Source organism: Pristiophorus japonicus, chromosome 5 (genome assembly GCF_044704955.1).
Source record: "Pristiophorus japonicus isolate sPriJap1 chromosome 5, sPriJap1.hap1, whole genome shotgun sequence".
NCBI lineage: Eukaryota > Metazoa > Chordata > Chondrichthyes > Pristiophoridae > Pristiophorus > Pristiophorus japonicus.
Genome location: NC_091981.1, coordinates 222191385 through 222213236, shown reverse-complemented (window position 1 = coordinate 222213236; position 21852 = coordinate 222191385). Strand labels below are relative to the sequence as shown.

The 21852-nt window shown below is 43.3% G+C and overlaps 1 protein-coding gene across 1 annotated transcript in view; it reads right to left on the bottom strand.

Moving 5' to 3' along the window:
• Positions 1 to 21852, bottom strand: part of itga8 (integrin, alpha 8) — a 352157-nt gene that overhangs the window by 49292 nt on the left and 281013 nt on the right. The window contains exon 27 of the mRNA XM_070881330.1: positions 3050 to 3163. Within this exon, the coding sequence (XP_070737431.1) occupies positions 3050 to 3163 (114 nt within the window). The remainder of the gene's footprint in view (positions 1 to 3049; positions 3164 to 21852) is intronic.

The following is a 21852-nucleotide window of genomic DNA, read 5'->3' as shown; positions in this document are numbered from 1 at the left end:
TGACAGCTATGTCCTTCAGGACTCAGCCAGTTTGGTCAGTAGTGATGCTACCAAGCCAGTCTTGGTGATGGACATTGAAGTCTCCAATCCAGAGTACATTCTGTGCCCTTGCTACTCTCAGTGCTTCTACCAAGTGCTGTTCAACATGGAGGAGTACTGATTCATCAGCTGAGGGAAGGCAGTAGGTGGTAATCAGCAGGAGGTTTCCTTGCCCATGCTTGACTTGAAGCCATGAGACTTCATGGGGTACGGAGTCAATGTTGAGGACACTCAAGACCACTCCCTCCCGATTGTGCCGTTACCCCTGGTGAGTCTGTCCTGCCTGTGGGACAGGACATGTCTGGGTGAGTCTGGGACATTGACTGAAAGGTATGATTCTGTGAGTATGACTATGTCAGGCTAGTGCTTGACTAGTCTGTGGGACAGGTCTCCCAATTTTGGCACAAGTCCCCAGATGTTGGTGAGAAGACTTTGCAGGGTCAATTGGGTTGGGTGTGCTGTTGTGTCCGTAGCCAGCCCGAGGTTGATGCCGGGTGGTCTGTCCAGTTTTATTCTATTACTTTTTATGTACAACTGAGTGGCTTGCTAGGCCACTTAAGAGCCAATCACATTGCTGTGGGTCTGGAGTCACATATAAGATTTCTTTCCCTAAAGGATATTAGTGAACCAGATGGGTTTTTATGACAATCAGTTTCATGGTCACCATTACTGATACTAGCTTTTTATTCCATATTTTATTTAATTAACTGAATTTAAGTTCCCCAGCTGCTGTGATGGGATTTGAACTCATGTCTCTGAATCATTCGTCCAGGCCTCTTGATTACTAGTCCAGTGATGTTACCACTATGCTACCGGTGCCGCGCGATCAGCTCGGCTGCACTCAAGTAGAGAGCACTGAGCGATCGCGGCACCGACCCCGTGAACAAACCGCGACCGGAGTGGCAACGAAAAGGGGAGATTTTTGTTTCACAGCAGCGGGCCACCTTCCCTTTAATTTTTGCTCCAGTAGGGACCGGCCGCCCAGTACGTGTCCCCTGAAGCAATCGCTGTTATCGCCTCGTGCTGTTTCAGAGGACGAATCCCAATTTAGGGACCAGGGCGGTAATGGGGTGATGTGCACGGTGATGATGTCATGATCTGCAGGTGCAGAAGATCGAGGTGCAACGCTGTGTCGCTGCTGCTAAACTCCCACCGAATTTAGTGGGAGTCTTTGGTGGAGCCGCACCCAGTCGCAAACTCATTTGCGCCCGTAACGGGAGGCGTAAATGCACCCAATTTCTGCCCCTAGGGCTCAAATTTTCATTTTTTCTTCTATTTTCTCCCTTTCCTGTCCCCTCTTGAAGACACTGTACAGATGTTCAGGCGCAGGGAATGGAGAGGCGCAAGGCTCCTGAAAATCATGTCCAGGCGTCAAAGGGTCCAGGAAATAAACCAATCTTGCAGAAGAGCCCTCAAGCAGACATAGGCCCTTTATTCGATATGCAAAGTGCCTAACACCTGCTCCAGGCATGGGTAAAGGACACTATTTATTTCCTGAAATAGCGGACGATGCACTTCCAGCCATAAATGTCCAAGTGCTTCCTGCCTGACCGCTGAGGAGGCCAGTTAGTGCTTGAAAAACGGACACTGCATGATCAAATTTATTGTCCGTTAACTCTTACTAGGGATGGTTTAGTGCGTGCAAAGACATTCAACTACAGAGGACCCATCTTCTATAAATAACAATAACACTTGAAAAATTACGTGATCAAATATTGCATGATAAAATATATCAGGTGATCAGACCTCCAGGAATACATCTGACCAGAGTTAGCAACCCCAGTGTAAATAAATCTGACAGCATTCTGGAGAAAAGCTTTGGAGATGATTATGCCACTGAATTGTAGGTCATGGGTCTTTAGCTGCAATTGCTCCGTGCAGCATGTTAGCAATTTAGAGTTTAGATGCTTTCCCACAGGGAAAATTGGAAATAGAGTCATTCTGAGGCTGCCTCTTTTTTTTGTAGCTCTGGGTTACAGAGCTGTGATTACAAATGTCTAAATGAACTAAGAAGCAAAAAAGTGATCTGGTCCCTGCAAAACCAGGCATAGATTCTCGTGGTAACTGAAAAATCTCCCGATTTTTAACCACAAACTCACGACTTTCTAATGAACAATTTGAATGATTATCTTATAATTTTTGTGCTCTGTTGTACTGCAGAATTTTTCACAAAGTCAGTATTAGCCTCAACACTAACTCATATAAAGCGCAACAAATGAACTCCCTTATTAGATAGAAATGCAGGAAAACCAGCCAAAGAGTTTTCAAAACAGTGAAGATTTGCATTTCAACCCTGCATCACATCTGCTAGCTAACAGCTTTACTCCATCCAAATGCAGTTACATAATAAAATGCACATGTTTGTTAATCTGAGTTGATAAAGAATCTAACCGTAAAGATATTCTACCCCCGTCCCCTACCAACGAACAGCATGGAACATACTGCACTTTCATTATAAGCTTTTACAAGAACCAATTTTTTTGTGTTAGTAGGTGATATATGCTACAGTGATTGTCCCATAATATAGGAGAAGAGATAAGATGAATGAGTTAGAAGTAAAGATCCAGCAGCAACAAGAGAGCTGGCACTTATAAATGCTAAGTGTTGACAAATGTATAGATACAGTGTTACAAAAATATCATAAGTAATTTGTGCAGGATGAAGCAAACTGTGAACCTTTATTAAACTGAATGACTAATGCATATTCCTAAATGCACAGAGGTAAAACAAACCATTATTAAGATATATAGTATATTCAGTCAATATTTGCCCTAGTTAATGCATTATGTAATTTGCAATGATACTGTTTATTATTTTATATCTCATAAATATATTTTTCTAAACACATTGTTGGTTCTGATATAAGCTGACATAAGAGAATGTACAAACTCTAATTAATCCAATCCAGATCATTTTATGTGTTTTTTATTTCAGAAGTCCATCCAAAAATGGCTTTTTATTTTATAAATTATTGTATATAAAGTTCATAATTAACTATTTTGTGTAATACCTTTAGGAAAGTCTGAACCCAGATTCGAGACCGAACTTTCAGCACTGCACTCTTCCCTTGTCCCAGTCGACCAACATGGCAAACTATTTTGGTACATTCAATGTTGCTACAATTCTGTAAAACACAAAGGGGTAAATGATAAGAAACTATTAACTGTAGGATGCAATTTAACAGTCTTCACGCAGTTTTTTGATTTCCTTCCCCCACAGGCAATCATAAATTTAAAAACAAACTCAAAACAGGGCCATGCATATGACTTTTGTAAAATGTGTTTTCTATTTTCATTATCAAAAAGGCTTGCAAACATTTTTGTGGTGACCCCCCCATCCCCAAATAGTCTCACATATCGTCATTCTGTTGCTTGATGTGGTGAACTGTTGCGTGAGCGCACGTAATGACATTGCTAAAGACAAACATTTTTTAGCTACAAATATTGATTGCCTATTAATAAGACAAGCTCAGTAACTGTTTATCTGGACTGATTTCTAAAAGTACATTGTCCAAGCGGTTAGAAGACTTTCTACATTTGCCGACATACAGTACTGCAAAAAGAATTCATCTTGCAATCCGCTGCAAGATCTTTCAAGATGATAAGGTGTTACTTAAATGCAAGCATTAGTTGCAAGTTAATAAGTTACAGCAGATTGTGGCAAGCATCATGCCAGTCCTCTAATGAAATCAATATGGCAGGCATCAGCTTGCAGCCTCAGGTAATATTACCTATGAATTCACCATACCACATCCTGAGATTGCCTTTGAACAAAAGTACAAACATTGACGATGGAAGTTATTTTTCTGAAACTTAAGGCACCTTTTCCAAATTATATACAAACCTGAATAAAGTTAAGAGTAAGAAGGCTGTTTTTGTGAGAACTTGCAGGTGGCACAGGTGTGGTTTGGGAAATTGGGCACCCAACCTCATGTGGCCAACTCACGGGCTGCCTGATTTCCTGATGGTTAGTTTTTGGGGCATAAACTGTTACCGCGCTTCTGCTTCTGGCTTCATTTCAATATGCAAGTCACATGTTTAAAAGTCCCATGGTAAATGTTGTGTCTTCAGGCAAGGCTCTGCCCACAGCACAAGTTTCCTCCATAAAAACTGGATGTATTTAAAATCCTGGGACCTGGCCTACTCAAGTATGCCTCTTGAAGTGAGATGGTGGCTTATGTTTCAGGTAGAAGTTTGGTTTTCAAATTCCTCCTGATGTATTTTTCTCCAAGCAATCATTTGCTTTTGCAATTTAGTGTATTTTTTCCCCTGGTGAACCTTTCTTTTATATTCTTGGTTGCTGCTGATATTTAAGTTCCACTATCCAAATAGGCAAAGAGTAGTCCTTTGTGGAGGTTCTGACCACATTTCATAGTTGAGATCATAAAGAGAAATTCATGAGAGGTCTACAAATGCAGGAGTAATGAAACCTGAAGCATTTTGGCCACATCTGTTACTAACCTGGCAGCTGCATTTATAGACTCTTCCACATATATCTGGACATGATAGAGGAAACGTGTCTACATCATCTCTGCTGGTAGACAATGATATGCAGAACACAACTGGATTAAAAACTCTTCTCCACGCATAAGTGAAGGTTACTAAAGCATGCAATGTTCATGCTACTGGATTCTTCCAAGTTACCCAAGGGGACATCTGCAACAGCTGTTGCATTGTTGGAAGACTTTTTTTTTTATAGAGCTCCAAACAGTTAGGAGATAGGAGAAAATTTGTCAGCAAATTTCAAAAGTGTGTTACAAAAATAGAGCAGTAATATTAGGAGATTTTAATTACCCTAATACAGACTGGAAAAAACAAAGGGCTAAGGGTAAGGAAGAACAGGAATTTCTGATATGTGTACAGGAGAACTTTCTTGATTAGTATGTCTCCAGGCCAACAAGGAAGGTAGCAGTGTTGGATCTGGTTCTGGGAAGTGAAGGAGGGCAAATGGAGCATGGTACAGTCGGAGATCATCTAGCCAACAGTGACTACAACATAATTCGCTTTAAAGTAACTATGGAAAGAGACCAGAAAATATTGAAGGTAAAAAATCTCAACCTTGGAAGAGCTAATTTCAGGGATTAAGAAGGGGACCTAGCACAGGTAAAAAGGCAACTTCAGCATAATGTAGTAACAGAGGGCACTGAGGGAGGAGATAGTTCAGATACAAACTTGACATATTCCTTAAGGGAATATTTGAAGGGAAAAGGTAAAACATCCTAGATGGCAAAGGAAATAAAAGTTAAAATAAAAGCAGAAAAAGGAGGCTTATGACAAATGTCAGGAACAAGACTAAATTATTAACCAGGAAGATTATGGAAAGTACAGGAGGGAATTGAATAAAAGAGGTTACGAGAAAAGATGAGCAGGCAACATTAAAGTGAACCCTAAAACATCTTATAAACATATAGGGGGCAAAATTGCCCTCCAGAAAAAAGCCCGTTAGCACCTCCGGGATGCGCTAACGGGGCGCTAAAGGGTTTTCGCACGATCGCGGCGGCCACAGCAGCCCTCCCTAGAATTGCTCCTGGGGCTCCGCCAGCGAAAGGTGGTTTGCGCCATGCCCCACGAGTAGCGCACCGGTGTGGCGCACGCATGGCGATGACGTCATCGGCGTGCGCGCTGACCTCTCATCGCCCCCTGCCGACCCCTTTGCACCTCGCGGGACGCCAGGTCGGCACCAGGTGATGCCACTGACAGCTTCTCAGAGCGAGAAACTGTGGTGACTAAGGTGCTCTCAAAGGGGAATTGGCGCCGCGGCGGCCGCCATCTTTTTTGTGTCGGCCGACTTTTCGGTCAACCTGACAATGGCGGCCACTGGTTTCGGCCGGGCCACCAACAAGTAGCCCGGCATACCCTCTTGGGTGCCAGGCTGCTGTCCCGACCGAACCCTCCCTGGTGGCCCAGTGGGCGCCACAGAAGTGGATGCTACAATCCCAGCAGCCCTCCCCTTTAAGAGAAGGGGTGGAACGTTGCGACTCGGTAGTGTGGCACTGTTGACATTAGTGACACACGAATGCCCAGGTTACCGCCCCCACTATTTTTTTACTCTAAATGTCGAATTGCCAGCGATTTAGCAACCCGTCTTGCCCGGCACTAAATCTCCGGCTAATTCGATGTGCCCTCCCCAATTTCTTGCTGAGGGCAATTTCGGCCCTATGAAGTGTAAATGGTTAGCTAGAGGAGAAAGTTGGGTCCATTAAGGGCCCAAAGAGAAATCTTCATGTCAAGGCAGAGGACATGGCTAAAGCATTAAATGAGTACTTTGCATCTGACTTCACAAAGGAAGTGGATGATGTGAAGGTTACACTAAAAGAACAGGTGGAAGTTATGGATAGGATAATAATAGATAGAGAAGACGTAACATCTGTAGTGGGGAAAATGCTTGAAGCTATCATTAAGGAAGAAATAGCGGGACATCTAGATAGGAATAGTGCAATTAAGCAGACGCAACATGGATTCATGAAGGGGAAATCATGTTTAACTAATTTACTGGAATTCTTTGAGGATATAACGAGCATGGTGGATAGAGGTGTACCGATGGATGTAGTGTATTTAGATTTTCAAAAGGCATTTGAAAAGGTTACTGCAGAAGATAGAGGTACGCAGAGTCAGTGGAAATGTATTAGCATGGATAGAGAATTGGCTGGCTAACAGAAAGCAGAGAGTCGGGATAAATGGGTCCTTTTCGGATTGGAAAGCGGTGGTTAGTGGTGTGCCACAGGGATCGGTGCTGGGACCACAACTGTTTACAATATACATAGATGATCTGGAAGAGGAGACAGAGTGTAGTGTAACAAAATTTGCAGATGACACTAAGATTAGTGGGAAAGCGGATTGTGTAGAGGACACAGAGAGGCTGCAAAGAGATTTGGATAGGTTAAGCGAATGGGCTAAGGTTTGGCAGATGGAATACAATGTCGGAAAGTGTGAGCTCATCCACCTTGGGAAAAAAAACAGTAAAAGGGAATATTATTTGAATGGGGAGAAATTACAACATGCTGAGGTGCAGAGGGACCTGGGGGTCCTTGTGCATGAATCCCAAAAAGTTAGTTTGCAGGTGCAGCAGGTAATCAGGAAGGCGAATGGAATGTTGGCCTTCATTGCGAGAGGGATGGAGTACAAAAACAGGGAGGTCCTTCTGCAACTGTATAGGGTATTAGTAAGGCCGCACCTGGAGTACTGCGTGCAGTTTTGGTCACCTTACTTAAGGAAGGATATACTAGCTTTGGAGGGGGTACAGAGACGATTCACTAGGCTGATTCCGGAGATGAGGGGGTTACCTTATGATGATAGATTGAGTAGACTGGGTCTTTACTCGTTGGAGTTCAGAAGGATGAGGGGTGATCTTATAGAAACATTTAAAATCATGAAAGGGATAGACAAGATAGAGGCAGAGAGGTTGTTTCCACTGGTCGGGGAGACTAGAACTAGGGGGCACAGCCTCAAAATACGGGGGAGCCAATTTAAAACCGAGTTGAGAAGGAATTTCTTCTCCCAGCGGGTTGTGAATCTGTGGAATTCTCTGCCCAAGGAAGCAGTTGAGGCTGGCTCATTGAATGTATTCAAGTCACAGATAGATAGATTATTAACCAATAAGGGAATTAAGGGTTACGGGGAGAGGGCGGGTAAGTGGAGCTGAGTCCACGGCCAGATCAGCCATGATCTTATTGAATGGCGGAGCAGGCTCGAGGGGCTGGATGGCCTACTCCTGTTCCTAATTCTTATGTTCTTATTACAAAGATAGCATTACGATAAGTTGGTAATCACTTGGTTCAGACGGAATGCATCCTAGGTTGATGATAGAAGCAAAGATGGAAATAGCAGAGGCACTGGTCACAATCTTTCAATCCTCATTGGACACACGAGTATTCAAGAAAGGGGAGAGGGATAAGTCAGGCAACCACAGGCCAGTCAGCCTAAAATCAATGTTGGGGAAGTTATTGGAAACCATTATCAGGGACAAAATAAACTTTCATTTGTAAAGGGATGGGTTAATCAAGGAGAGCTAGCATGGATTAAAGGAAAAGCGCATCAGACTAACTTGATTTGAATTCTTTGATGAGTTAACAGAAGGTTGATCAAGGTAATGTAGTAGATGTTTTATTATATGGACTTTTGGAAGGCACGTGACAAAGTGCCACACTGGAGTCTTATTAAGAAGATGGATGTCCATAGTATTTGGGGAGACGTGGTGTTATGGATATGGATACAAAATTGGCAAGTGGCAGGAAGCAAAGAGTGGTGATAGATGGATGTTTTTGAGCCCAGGAGGTGGTTGGTAATGGTGTTCCTCAGTGGTAAGTTTTGCGTCCATTACTCTTTTCAATTTTTATAAATGACCTAGACTCGGGTGTGTGGAGCAGCATTATAAAGTTTGTAGATGATAGAAAACTCGGCAAAGTAGTAGATAGTGATGAAGATAGTTATAGGCTTCAGGATGACATAAACAGGATGGTAAAATGGGCAAAAGCATGGCAGGAGTTCAATGCGGAGAACTGTGAAGTGATGCACTTTGGGAGGACTAATACAGAAAGATCGTATGCTATAAAGGCATGATTTTGAAAAGTGTAGATGAACAGAGAGAGCTTGGTATCCATATACACAAATCCTTAAAGGTGGTTAAAAAGCAGATAGATTACTTGGGTGTATACATAGAGAAATAAAATTTAAAAGCAAAGAGATCACGCTGGAACTTTATAAATCACTGGTCAGGGCTCAACTGGAGTATTGTGGACAGTTCTGGGCACCACACTTCAGGAAAGATGGAAAGGCTTAGAAAAGATACAAAGGGGTTTACTAGGATGCTACCAGGGATAAGCGACTTCAGTTATGAGGAGAGGTTGGAAAAGTTATTACTGTTCTCCTTGGAACAGAGAAGGTTAAGAGGTGACCAGATGTTATAGATTTAAAATCATTGGCAAAAGATCTAGAGGGGAGTTGGGGAGAATCTTTTTCACTCAAAGAGTTGTCGGGATATGGAACACTACCTGAAAAGGTGGTGGAAGCTGATACCATCAATAATTTTAAAAGGGAATTGGACAGGTACTTAAGGATAAGGAACTTATAGGGTTCCAGACAAAAAGCGGGGAAGTGGGACTAAGCATGACTGCTCTTACAAAGAGCCAGCACAGGCACGGTGAGCCAAATTGCCTCCTTCTGTGCTGTAAATATCTATGAGCAGGCAATCTGGAGTGCCCACATATATATCAAGCAAGTGACAAACAGTATGCTTGAAAGGGCCTTGTATCCTGCAGAAAAGAGGCATCAGCTGGTCAGGGTGTGCAGCTTTCACTTGGTGACAGGGTTTTCTGGATTGCAATGTGTCACATGAGGCCGTGTGGGCATCAAGGCTATTCTCAGCAACCCATGGCTTTTTGAATGGAAAGGTATTACACTGATTTACTGTTAAAATAGCATGTGATTACAGAAATATCATAGAAACAGAGAAAATAGGTGCAGGAGTAGGCCATTTGGCCCTTCGAGCTGACACCACCATTCGAGAAGATCATGGCTCATCATTCCCTCAGTAATCCTTTCCTGCTTTCTCTCCATACCCCTTGATCCCTTTAGCCGTAAGGGCCATATCTAACTCTCTCTTGAATATATCCAATGAACTGGCATCAACAACTCTCTGCGGCAGAGAATTCCACAGGTTAACAACTCTCTGAGTGAAGAAGTTTCTCCTCATCTCAGTCCTGAATGACCTACCCCTTATCCTAAGACTGTGTCCCCGGTTCTGGACTTCCCCAACATCGGGAACAATCTACCCGCATCTAACCTGTCCCGTCCCGTCAGAATCTTGTATGTTTCTATGAGATCCCCTCTGATCCTTCTAAACTCCAATGTATAAAGGCCCAGTTGATCCAGTCTCTCCTCATATGTCAGTCCGGCCATCCCAGGAATCAGTCTGGTGAACCTTCGCTGCACTCCCTCAATAGCAAGAATGTCCTTCTTCAGATTCGGAGACCAAAATTGAACACAATATTCCAGGTGAGGCCTCACCAAGACCCTGTACAACTGCAGTAAGACCTCCCTGCTCCGATACTCAAATCCCCTAGCTACGAAGGCCAACATACCATTTGCCCTCTTTATCGCCTGCTGCATCTGTAGGCCAACTTTCAATGACTGATGAACCATGACACCCAGGTCTCGTTGCACCTCCCCTTTTCCTAATCTGCCACCATTCAGATAATATTCTGTCTTCGCGTTTTTGCCCCCAAAGTAGATAACCTCATGTTTATCCACATTATACTGCATCTGCCATGCATTTGCCCACTCACCTAACCTGTCTAAGTCACCCTGCAGCCTCTCAGCGTGCCCCTCACAGCTCACATCACCACCCAGTTTAGTGTCATCTGCAAACTTGGAGATATTACACTCAATTCCTTCAACCAAATCATTGATGTATATTGTAAAGAGCTGGGGTCCCAGCACTGAGCCCTGTGGCACTCCACTAGTCATTGCCTGTCATTCTGAAAAGGACCCATTTATCCCGACTCTCTGCTTCCTGTCTTCCAATCAGTTCTCTATCCACGGCAGTATATTACCCACAATACCATGTGCTTTAATTTTGCACACCAATCTCTTGTGTGGGACCCAGTCAAAAGCCTTTTGAAAGTCTAAATATACCACATCCACTGGTTCTCCCTTGTTCACTCTACTAGTTACATCCTCAAAAAATTCCAGAAGATTTGTCAAGCATGATTTCCCCTTCATAAATCCATGCTGACTTGGACCGATCCTGTCACTGTTTTCCAAATATGCTGCTATTTCATCCTTAATAATTGATTCCAACATTTTCCTCACCACTGATGTCAGGTCATAATTACCAGCTTTCTCTCTCCCTCCCTTTTTAAAAAGTGATGTTACATTAGCTACCCTCCAGTCCATAGGAACTGATCCAGAGGTGATAAACTGTTGGAAAATGATCACCAATGCATCCACTATTTCTAGGGGCACTTCCTTAAATACTCTGGGATGCAGATTATCAGGCCCCAGGGATTTATCGGCCTTCAATCCCATCAATTTCCCGAACACAATTTCCCGCCTAATAAGGATTATCCTTCAGTTCCTCCTTCTCACTAGACCCTCGGTCACCTAGTACTTCTGGAACGTTATTTGTATCTTCCTTCATGAAGACAGAACCAAAGAATTTGTTCAACTGGTCTGCCGTTTCTTTGTTCCTCATTATAAATTCACCTGGATCTGACTGCAAGGGACCTAAGTTTGTCTTCACTAATCTTTTTCTCTTCACATATCTATAGAAGCTTTTGCAGTCAGTTTTTATGTTCCTGGCAAGCTTCTTCTCGTACTCTATTCTCCCCCTCCAAATTAAGCCCTCTGTCCTCTGCTGAATTCTAAATTTCTCCCAGTCCTCAGGTTTGATGCTTTTTCAGGCCAATTTATATGCCTCTTCCTTGGATTTAACACTATCCTTAATTTCCCTCGTTAGCCATGGTTGAGCCACCTTCCCAGTTTTATTTTTACTCCAGACAGAGATGTACAATTGTTGAAGTTCATCCATGTGATCTTTAATTGTTTGCCATTGCCTATCCACCGTCAACTCTTTAAGTATTATTTGCCAGTCAACTCTAGCGAATTCACGCCTCAAACCATCGAAGTTACTTTTCCTTAAGTTCAGGACCCTAGTTTCTGAATTAACTGTGTCACTCTTCATCCTAATAAAGAATTCTACCATGTTATGGTCACTCTTCCCCAAGGGGTCTCGCACAACAAGATTGCTAATTAGTCCTTTCTCATTACACATCATCCAGTCTAGGATGGCCAGTTCCCTAGTTGGTTCCTCAACATATTGGTCTAGAAAACCATCCCTAATACACTCCAGGAAATCCTCCTCCACCGCATTGCTACCAGTTTGGTTAGCCCAATCAATATGTAGATTAAAGTCACCCATGATAACTGCTGTACTTTTATTGCATGTATCCCTTATTTCTTGTTTGATGGTGTCCCCAACTTTACTACTACTGTTTGGTGGTCTGTACACAACTCCCACTAGCGTTTTCTGCCCCTTAGTATTCTGCAGCTCCACCCATACCGATTCCACATCATCCAAGCTCATGTCCTTTCTTACTATTGCATTAATTTCCTCTTTAACCAGCAATGCCACCCTGCCTCCTTTTCCTTTCTGTCTATCTTTCCTAAATGTTGAATATCCCTGGATGTTGAGTTCCTAGCCTTGGTCACCCTGAAGCCATGTCTCCGTGATGCCAATTACATCATACCTGTTAACTGCTATCTGCGCAGTTAATTCACCTTATTCCGAATACTCCTCGCATTGAGGCACAGAGCCTTCAGCCTTGTCTTTCTAACACACTTTGCCACTTTAGAATTTTGCTGTAATGTGCCCCTTTTTGCTTTTTGTCTTAGGCTTCTCTGCCCTCCACTTTTACTTTTCTTCTTTCTATCTTTTGCTTCTGCCCCCATTCTACTTCCCTCTGTCTCCCTGCATAGGTTCCCATCCCCCTGCCGTATTAGTTTAACTCCTCCCCAACAGCTCTAGCAAACACTCCCCCTAGGACATTGGTTCTGGTCGTGCCCAGGTGCGGACCGTCCGGTTTGTCCTGGTCCCACCTCCCCCAGAACCGGTTCCAATGTCCTTGGAATTTGAATCCCTCCCTGCTGCACCACTCCTCAAGCCACGTATTCATCTGAACTATCCTGCGATTCCTACTCTGACTAGCACATGACACTGGTAACAATCCTGAGATTACTACTTTTGAGGTCCTACATTTTAATTTAGCTCCTAGCTCCCTAAATTAGTCTTGTAGGACCTCATCTTTTTTTTTACCTATATCGTTGGTACCTATATGCACAACGTCAACTGACTGTTCACCCTCCCTTTTCAGAATGCCCTGCACCCGCTCCGAGACATCCTTGACCCTTGCACTAGGGAGGCAACATACCATCCTGGAGTCTCGGTTGTGGCCGCAGAAACGTCTATCTATTCCCCTTACAATTGAATCCCCTATCACTATAGCTCTCCCACTCTTTTTCCTGCCCTCCTGTCAACCAGAGCCACCCACGGTGCCGTGAACTTGGCTGCTGCTGCCCTCCCTTGGTGAGTCACCCCCTCAACAGTACCCAAAGCGGTGTATCTGTTTTGCAGGGGGATGACCGCAGGGGACTCCTGCACTACCTTCTTTCCACTGCTCTTCCTGTTGGTCATTCATTCTCTATCTGGCTGTGTACCCTTTATCTGCAGTAAGACCAACTCACTAAACGTGCTATTCACGTCATTCTCGGCATCGCGCATGCTCTAGAGTGAATCCACCCGCAGCTCCAGTGCCGTCAGGAGCTACAGCCGGATACACTTTCCACACACGTAGTTGTCAGGGACACCAGAAGCGTCCCTGACTTGCCACATAGTACAGGAGGAGAATAACACATGTCCGAACTGTCCTACCATGACTTAACCCCTAGATAAACTTAAATTGGCAACAACAATGCTAACGCTTACTTACTGATATAGAAATCAGTGGCCGTTAGCTCGGAAGCAGGCATATTTCAAAGAAATGTAACACTGGGTCTTGGCAGGACAGGGTTATCCATAGCGGTTGACCATACTGAGAAACCCACTGATACCAGAGGAGTATCATTGACCAGATGCGTCAACATCTGTTGGCTGTTCCTCACCTTTAATAAAAATGTTCCATGCAGCTTAGGCATGAAAAAAATGTGTGTGCAAAAATGTTTCAATATTTCCCAGAGAGTGGAGCAGTTATCAATCTAGATTTGAGTTGGGTTGATGAGTCCCATAGAAAATGTGTGCAAATGTATAGGCAGGCTTTACCTTCCCCTTGCTCCTGAAACCAGCTGGTTTCGTCCTCATTTGCAGGCTTTTGTGAGGTGCCTACGTAACTGCACTTAGTAACCTCCTTCTATTCAGAAGGTACATGAGCATTTGCTGAAGAGTGTCTTTAGCCCCAAATAACTTCACCCTATTTTGACGCACCTGCTGCTGCAGCATGTCCTATTCTTTAGCATTAAAGGAATGCTGCTTTTGCACCATGAGCTATGTGACTGATTAGTAATTAGAACATTTTCTTTCTGTTTTTAGATTCTTTTTTTCTCATTGGATTCCTGACTTCATATGACATAAGCAATGATAGCTCGTCCATTGTTAGCACCAAGATGGAGGGCGGGGGGATGCTGGAGGTATAGTGACCATACCTAACTCCTCTCAAAAAACACATTTTATTTTTTAAATAACCTACAAGTTCTAATGGAGTTGTGCAGTTTATTCTTATTGTTGCATCATATTGAGATTCAAAATAATTTGATATCTTTATTGACCACACTTCTGAATTAAGTTATGTTAATGTTAATTAATTCTGTTAATTTACATATATTAATGCTTCTGACCTAGCAGAAGAACATCATTGTCACAGGTTTTGCCGGTGGTTACTGTGGGATTAATTTACATTTTTAAGAGACATTGCCGAGGTTAAGAGTCAAATATATATTATAATACATGCACGAAGCGTCTAGAAACTACAGCAAATAAAAGCTAACCTCAGTCTTCACAGTCGTTAACCTTTTAAAGTCGATCGAATAATTGCAGCACTTCATTTACTTAGAGTGCAGCTTTATAAAGGGCTGTTATGTTCTTCACTTATTTATAATAGTCAACATTAATATTTTAAAGATCATTTAAGGAAATTATATTACAAATATCGTGTGTATGTTCTGCAATGTACAAAGGACATTTGGCACTTGAAAGGTTATCAAGGAAGCTCATTTCCAGAAAGAACTAAATTATTCATTGAACATCCATCAAGCTGATTACACTTTGTCTTGTTTACTATCCCCTAAAAACAAATTACAAAAAGGCAAGGTCAGACAAAAATAAGGCAAGGTCACATCAGGAAAGGCTGGCAACTAATGTTTTGCATTCAATCATTAGAGATAGAGAAATCCAAGGCTGGCCAATGTTAAAATAGCCAACAATGCATTTGAATATTTCTAGTTTATTCACAGAAATTATTTCACAAAAAAGGCTTGTTAACAATTTTAAATCCAACAATACAGGTATGTTCGTCTACTTTAGAAATGATCAATTCACCGGTTTTGTTTGTGATTACCATAAATGAAGCAGGGAAATCAGAATGCACAGCCAATGGCTGGTCATATTAGAAACATAGAAACATAGAAAATAGGTGCAGGAGTAGGCCATTCGGCCCTTCTAGCCTGCACCGCCATTCAATGAGTTCATGGCTGAACATGCAACTTCAGTACCCCATTCCTGCTTTCTCACCATACCCCTTGATCCCCCTAGTAGTAAGGACTACATCAAACTCCTTTTTGAATATATTTAGTGAATTGGCCTCAACAACTTTCTGTGGTAGAGAATTCCACTCTCTGGGTGAAGAAGTTTCTCCTCATCTCGGTCCTAAATGTCTTACCCCTTATTTTATTCAAAAACCCTGCTTTTCTGACTGAGGTTTCACTGTACTCCTTGAAGAGATGGCTGAGAAATAAAATAACCTTTTCAGGACCAGAGTGCAGACCGATAACCAAATTCAGATGCGGATTATATCAATAATGCCTCAGAAAACAAAAGGATATGGAAGGAGGTGAGAAAGAACTACTGCACTTCAGGACAGACCCCAAAGTATTGGGAAACTTGAAGTGCTGCAATGTTTACTACATTCACATATTTCAGTCTGATGGAGTAAGGTTATTGCAAACTAGAGTTAGCTCTGTGTTGATACAGATACAATTATGTAAAAATGTCATAATGAAGGTTTTCTTTTTAAAAAATGGTCACAAACACTTGTATTGTGGATGCCATGACACCACAGGAAACTTAATTCAAACTTATCAATAATGTCTACTGTTGCCACTTCCACAAAAAAAGATAACATATAATAACAGGATCTGCATTAGCACTGGCGGAAGCAGCAATATAAGTAGAGCCCCTGACAATCTCCAAATGCTCGTCGACATAAGTATGCTTGCAGTGGAAGCCAATCCTTTTGAAGTGGTGGACGGGAAGTGTGCACCAGCTGGCACATTCCCAATTTATGTTCTTCTGATTTGCAGAGCAGCTACCATTAATAGCTTAATGCTCTCAAGCAGTTTTCCAAAGCATTACAATTAGTAAAATGTGCCTTCAGCCAGCAAAACACACAGAAATGTTTTTTTTAAAAAGGGTCCAGGGACTCCAGTGTGCATGTCTTTTTTTATGGTCAAAGCACAAAGCCTCACCTGAAGACCTAAAAATTGAAGAAGGGGCTCTTTTTTCAATATTTAAATAAGACTGCACAATTTCAGCAGCACAACCTCATTATTTGCATCCAAACTGCCTTCGGAAAATTGGGTGGGACACATCGTTTACCATATTGTCAAGACATTTCCCATTCTCTCTTTTTCCTTCCAATTTCAAACTATTAACTTGTAGTTCTGCATAGTGGAAAAAGGTCACATGGTTAACTGCAAACTCCAGCCATACACTTGGCTCAACAAATGGGACACATAAGTCCATTTCTGTAGATAGGAGATGCCTGTTGTAGTAGTTCAGGTAACAAATAACAAAGAACATAGAATCAATTTTGGATTCTACCTGTATAGCCTATAATTAGTTTTTTGTCAATAATTTAAATTTGTTTTGTTTTACTCCTTGCTGAAGGAACCTTCTTATCTATGAAGGTCATACACACGCAGTAACCATCAGGGGGAGGTATGTAAACGTCAACATTGAAACCGTCAGCTAAATGACTTAAAATATATAAGTGGATTTTAAAAACCTGAGAGAAATAATGGTGAGAATTATCAGACGATGAAAGCAGAAATTTGCCAAGTTCTGTCATCATCATAGGCAGTCACTCAAAGTTGAGGAAGACTTGCTTCCACTCCAAAAGTGAGTTCTCAGGTGAATGAACAGTCCAATATGGGAATTACAGTTTCTGTCGTAGGTGGGGCAGACAGTGGTTGAAGGAAAGGGTAGGTGGGACTGGTTTGCCGCATGCTTCTTCCGCTGCCTGCGCTTGTTTTCTGCAGACTGGAGGTGCTCAGCACACTCCCGGATGCTCTTCATCCATTTAGGGCGGTCTTTGGCCAGAACTCCCAGGTGTCGGTGGAGATGTTGCACTTTATCAAGGAGGCTTTGAGGGTGTCCCTGAAACGTTTCCTCTGCCCACCTGGGGCTCACTTGCCGTATAGGAGTTCCGAGTAGAGCGCTTGCTTTGGGAGTCTTGTGTCGGGCCTGCAGACAATGTGGCCCACCTCAACGGAGTTGGTCGAGTGTGGTCAGTGCTTCGATGCTGGGGATGTTGGCCTGATCGAGAACACTGATGTTGGTGCGTCTGTCCTCCCAGGGGATTTGCAGGATCTTGCGGAGGCATTGCCGGTGGTATTTTTCCAGCGATTTGAGGTGTCTACTGTATATGGTCCACGTCTCTGAGCCACACAGGAGGGCAGATATCACTACAGCCCTGTAGACCATAAGCTTGGTGCCAGATTTGAGGGTCTGATCTTCGAACACTCTCTTCCTCAGGCGGCCGAAGGCTGTGCTGACGCACTGGAGGCGATGTTGAACCTCATCGTTGATGTCTGCCCTTGCTGATTATAGGCTCCCGAGATATGGAAAGTGGTCCATATTGTCCAGGGCCACGCCGTGGATCTTGATGACTGGGAGGCAGTGCTGTGTGGCGGGGTCAGGTTGGTGGAGGACCTTTGTCTTATGCATGTTTAGCGTAAGGCCCATGCTTTCGTAAGCCTTGGTGAAGATGTTGACGATGACTTGGAGTTCAGCCTCTGAATGTGCGCAGACACATGCGTCATCCACGTACTGTAATTCAACGGCAGAGGATGGGACGGTCTTGGATCTGGCCTAGAGACGACAAAGGTTGAACAGGTTCCCACTGGTTCTATAGTTTAGTTCCACTCCAGCGGGCAGCTTGTTGAATGTGAGGTGGAGCATTGCAGCGAGGAAGATTGAGAAGAGGGTTGGCGCGATGACGCAGCCCTCCTTGACCCCGGTTTGTACGTTGAAATGTGTCAAGTTCTGTAGGCTTAATGTGGCTCCAAGATGACAGCCTAGCTGACTTGCTAATTCGATATTGGAGTCAGTAGTACTCTAGGGTACTGTTGATAATTGACCAGCAATGCTGGCTCACTAATGGAACCTGGAGGGATAGACTTGTCATTGAGCATTAGGATTCTTTACAATCAGCTCCAGATAACAGTTTAAGTCAATGGTCGACCTAATGGGTACAGAGTGATTCCCCCATTGAAGAAGCGAGACAAGCAGTAGGAAGTTTATCAGTGCACGTGCTGGTTGGCCACATGGTCTTAGCTATTTAAACCTTAATGGTACCCTTATGCACACCGAGAAATCCTTGGCCTAGAAATTAGATGATGCCATGCCAGTTTTTCAGACACAAAAAGGGTGCCTACGCATCCAAAATGCTGGCGGGGTGGTGTACTCATTACGCGCCATAAATGCACCACCCATTATATGAGTAAAGGCAGAAAACGAGGCGTCAGGGCTTATATCTGAAACAAGCATTAGGCCCTTTGCCTACGGCTTGTTTGAGACCCCGTTTGCAATATTGGGCTGCTCTAAATGTACCCAGCCTCGCTGGGCCGCTGTGTTCAGGAAAACATGATCTACAGGTGGCCTAACCAGTGGTCCTTAAAGAGACTGTTGAAGGCCACCATTAGAAAAGTACATTAAAAAAATACTTACCTGAATATGGAGCTGGAAGCTGCTGGAGTGCTCCTCCCATGCCTGAAATTGAAATCCTCTTCTCTGGTGAGCTGCCTGGATTTCTGAAGGTTTGTGAAACTTGCTGGTCTTGTGTAAATGAGGTTCGAGGCCCAATACTGGATGTGCCTCGGGCCTATCCGTTCAGGTACAGGGATCGTTCTCTGCCTCCACTTCTTGTCGGCAGACCGGTGCAATCCAATTTCTAGGCCCTTATGTTTTGGCTCTGCTGACATGCACCAAAGCTTTCTAGACTTAGTTACGTGTAGTGTGCCCCTTCTGGGAAAGAATGCCCTCCCTGTATTGGGCAAACAGAAACTCCACTTCTGTGGATATATCACTAGTTTGGTTTGGAAACCTTTTAAACTTGGTGATGGGTTTCCACAAAAACCATGACTGTAACTGACCAAAAGAAAATATTTACAAGCAGAGACTTTAAAAAACAGTGGAGAATAAATATTATTCAAACACTACTTGCCAAAAGTTATTACGCTTAATAGTTTATCTGTGAATGTTAAAGTGGTATGGATTTTAAAATGTTTTGTCATGTGTCATGTACAGCAAAATTCTAAAAGGACAAAGGGTGTTAAAAAAACAAGCCTGAAGGCTTTGTGTCTTAATGCAAGGAGTATCCGCAATAAGGTGGATGAATTAACTGTGCGAATAGATGTTAACAAATATGATGTGATTGGGATTACGGAGACGTGGCTCCAGGATGGTCAGGGCTGGGAACTCAACATCCAGGGGTATTCAACATTCAGAAAAGATAGAATAAAAGGAAAAGGAGGTGGGGTAGCATTGCTGGTTAAGGAGCAAATTAAGGCAATAGTTCGGAAGGACATTAGCTTGGATGATGTGGAATTATATGGGTAAAGCTACAGAATACCAAAGGGCAAAAAACGTTAGTGGGAGTTGTGTACAGACCTCCAAACAGTAGTAGTGATGTTGGGGAGGGCATCAAACATGAAATTAGGGGTGCGTGCAATAAAGGTGCAGCAGTTATAATGGGTGACTTTAATATGCACATAGATTGGGTTAACCAAACTGGAAGCAATACGGTGGAGGAGGATTTCCTGGAGTGCATAAGGGATGGTTTTTTAGACCAATATGTCGAGGAACCAACTAGGGGGGAGGCCATCTTAGACTGGGTGTTGTGTAATGAGAGAGGATTAATTAGCAATCTCGTTGTGCGAGGCCCCTTGGGGAAGAGTGACCATAATATGGTGGAATTCTGCATTAGGATGGAGAATGAAAAAGTTAATTCAGAGACCATGGTCCAGAACTTAAAGAAGGGTAACTTTGAAGGCATGAGGCGTGAATTGGCTAGGATAGATTGGCGAATAATACTTAAGGGGTTGACTGTGGATGGGCAATGGCAGACATTTAGAGACCGCATGGATGAACTACAACAATTGTACATTCCTGTCTGGCGTAAAAATAAAAAAGGGAAGGTGGCTCAACCGTGGCTATCAAGGGAAATCAGGGATAGTATTAAAGCCAAGGAAGTGGCATAAAAATTGGCCAGAAATAGCAGCGAACCCGGGGACTGGGAGAAATTTAGAACTCAGCAGAGGAGGACAAAGGGTTTGATTAGGGCAGGGAAAATGGAGTACGAGAAGAAGCTTGCAGGGAACATTAAGACGGATTGCAAAAGTTTCTATAGATATGAAAAGAGAAAAAGGTTAGTAAAGACAAACGTAGGTCCCCTGCAGTCAGAATCAGGGGAAGTCATAACGGGGAACAAAGAAATGGCGGACCAATTGAACAAGTACTTTGGTTCGGTATTCACTGAGGAGGACACAAACAACCTTCCGGATATAAAAGGGGTCGGAGGGTCTAGTAAGGAGGAGGAACTGAGGGAAATCCTTATTAGTCGGGAAATTGTGTAGGGGAAATTGATGGGATTGAAGGCCGATAAATCCCCAGGGCCTGATGGACTGCATCCAAGAGTACTTAAGGAGGTGGCCTTGGAAATAGTGGATGCATTGACAGTCATTTTCCAACATTCCATTGACTCTGGATCAGTTCCTATGGAGTGGAGGATAGCCAATGTAACCCCACTTTTTAAAAAAGGAGGGAGAGAGATAACAGGGAATTATAGACCGGTCAGCCTGACATCGGTAGTGGGTAAAATGATGGAATCAATTATTAACGATTTCATAGCAGTGCATTTGGAAAGAGATGATATGATAGGTCCAAGTCAGCATGGATTTGTGAAAGGGAAATCATGCTTGACAAATCTTCTGGAATTTTTTGAGGATATTTCCAGTAGAGTGGACAAGGGAGAACCAGTTGATGTGGTATATTTGGACTTTCAGAAGGCTTTCGACAAGGTCCCACACAAGAGATTAATGTGCAAAGTTAAAGCACATGGGATTGGGGGTAGTGTGCTGACATGGATTGAGAACTGGTTGTCAGACAGGAAGCAAAGAGTAGGAGAAAATGGGGACTTTTCAGAATGGCAGGCAGTGACTAGTGGGGTACCGCAAGGTTCTGTGCTGGGGCCCCAGCTGTTTACACTGTACATTAATGATTTAGATGAGGGGATTAAATGTAGTATCTCCAAATTTGCGGATGACACTAAGTTGGGTGGCAGTGTGAGCTGCGAGGAGGATGCTATGAGGCTGCAGAGCGACTTGGATAGGTTAGGTGAGTGGGCAAATGCATGGCAGATGAAGTATAATGTGGATAAATGTGAGGTTATCCACTTTGGTGGTAAAAACAGAGAGACAGACTATTATCTGAATGGTGACAGATTAGGAAAAGGGGAGGTGCAAAGAGACCTGGGTGTCATGGTACATCAGTCATTGAAGGTTGGCATGCAGGTACAGCAGGCGGTTAAGAAAGCAAATGGCATGTTGGCCTTCATAGCGAGGGGATTTGAGTACAGGGGCAGGGAGGTGTTGCTACAGTTGTACAGGGCCTTGGTGAGGCCACACCTGGAGTACTGTGTACAGTTTTGGTCTCCTAACCTGAGGAAGGACATTCTTGCTATTGAGGGCGTGCAGCGAAGGTTCACCAGACTGATTCCCGGGATGGCGGGACTGACCTATCAAGAAAGACTGGATCAACTGGGCTTGTATT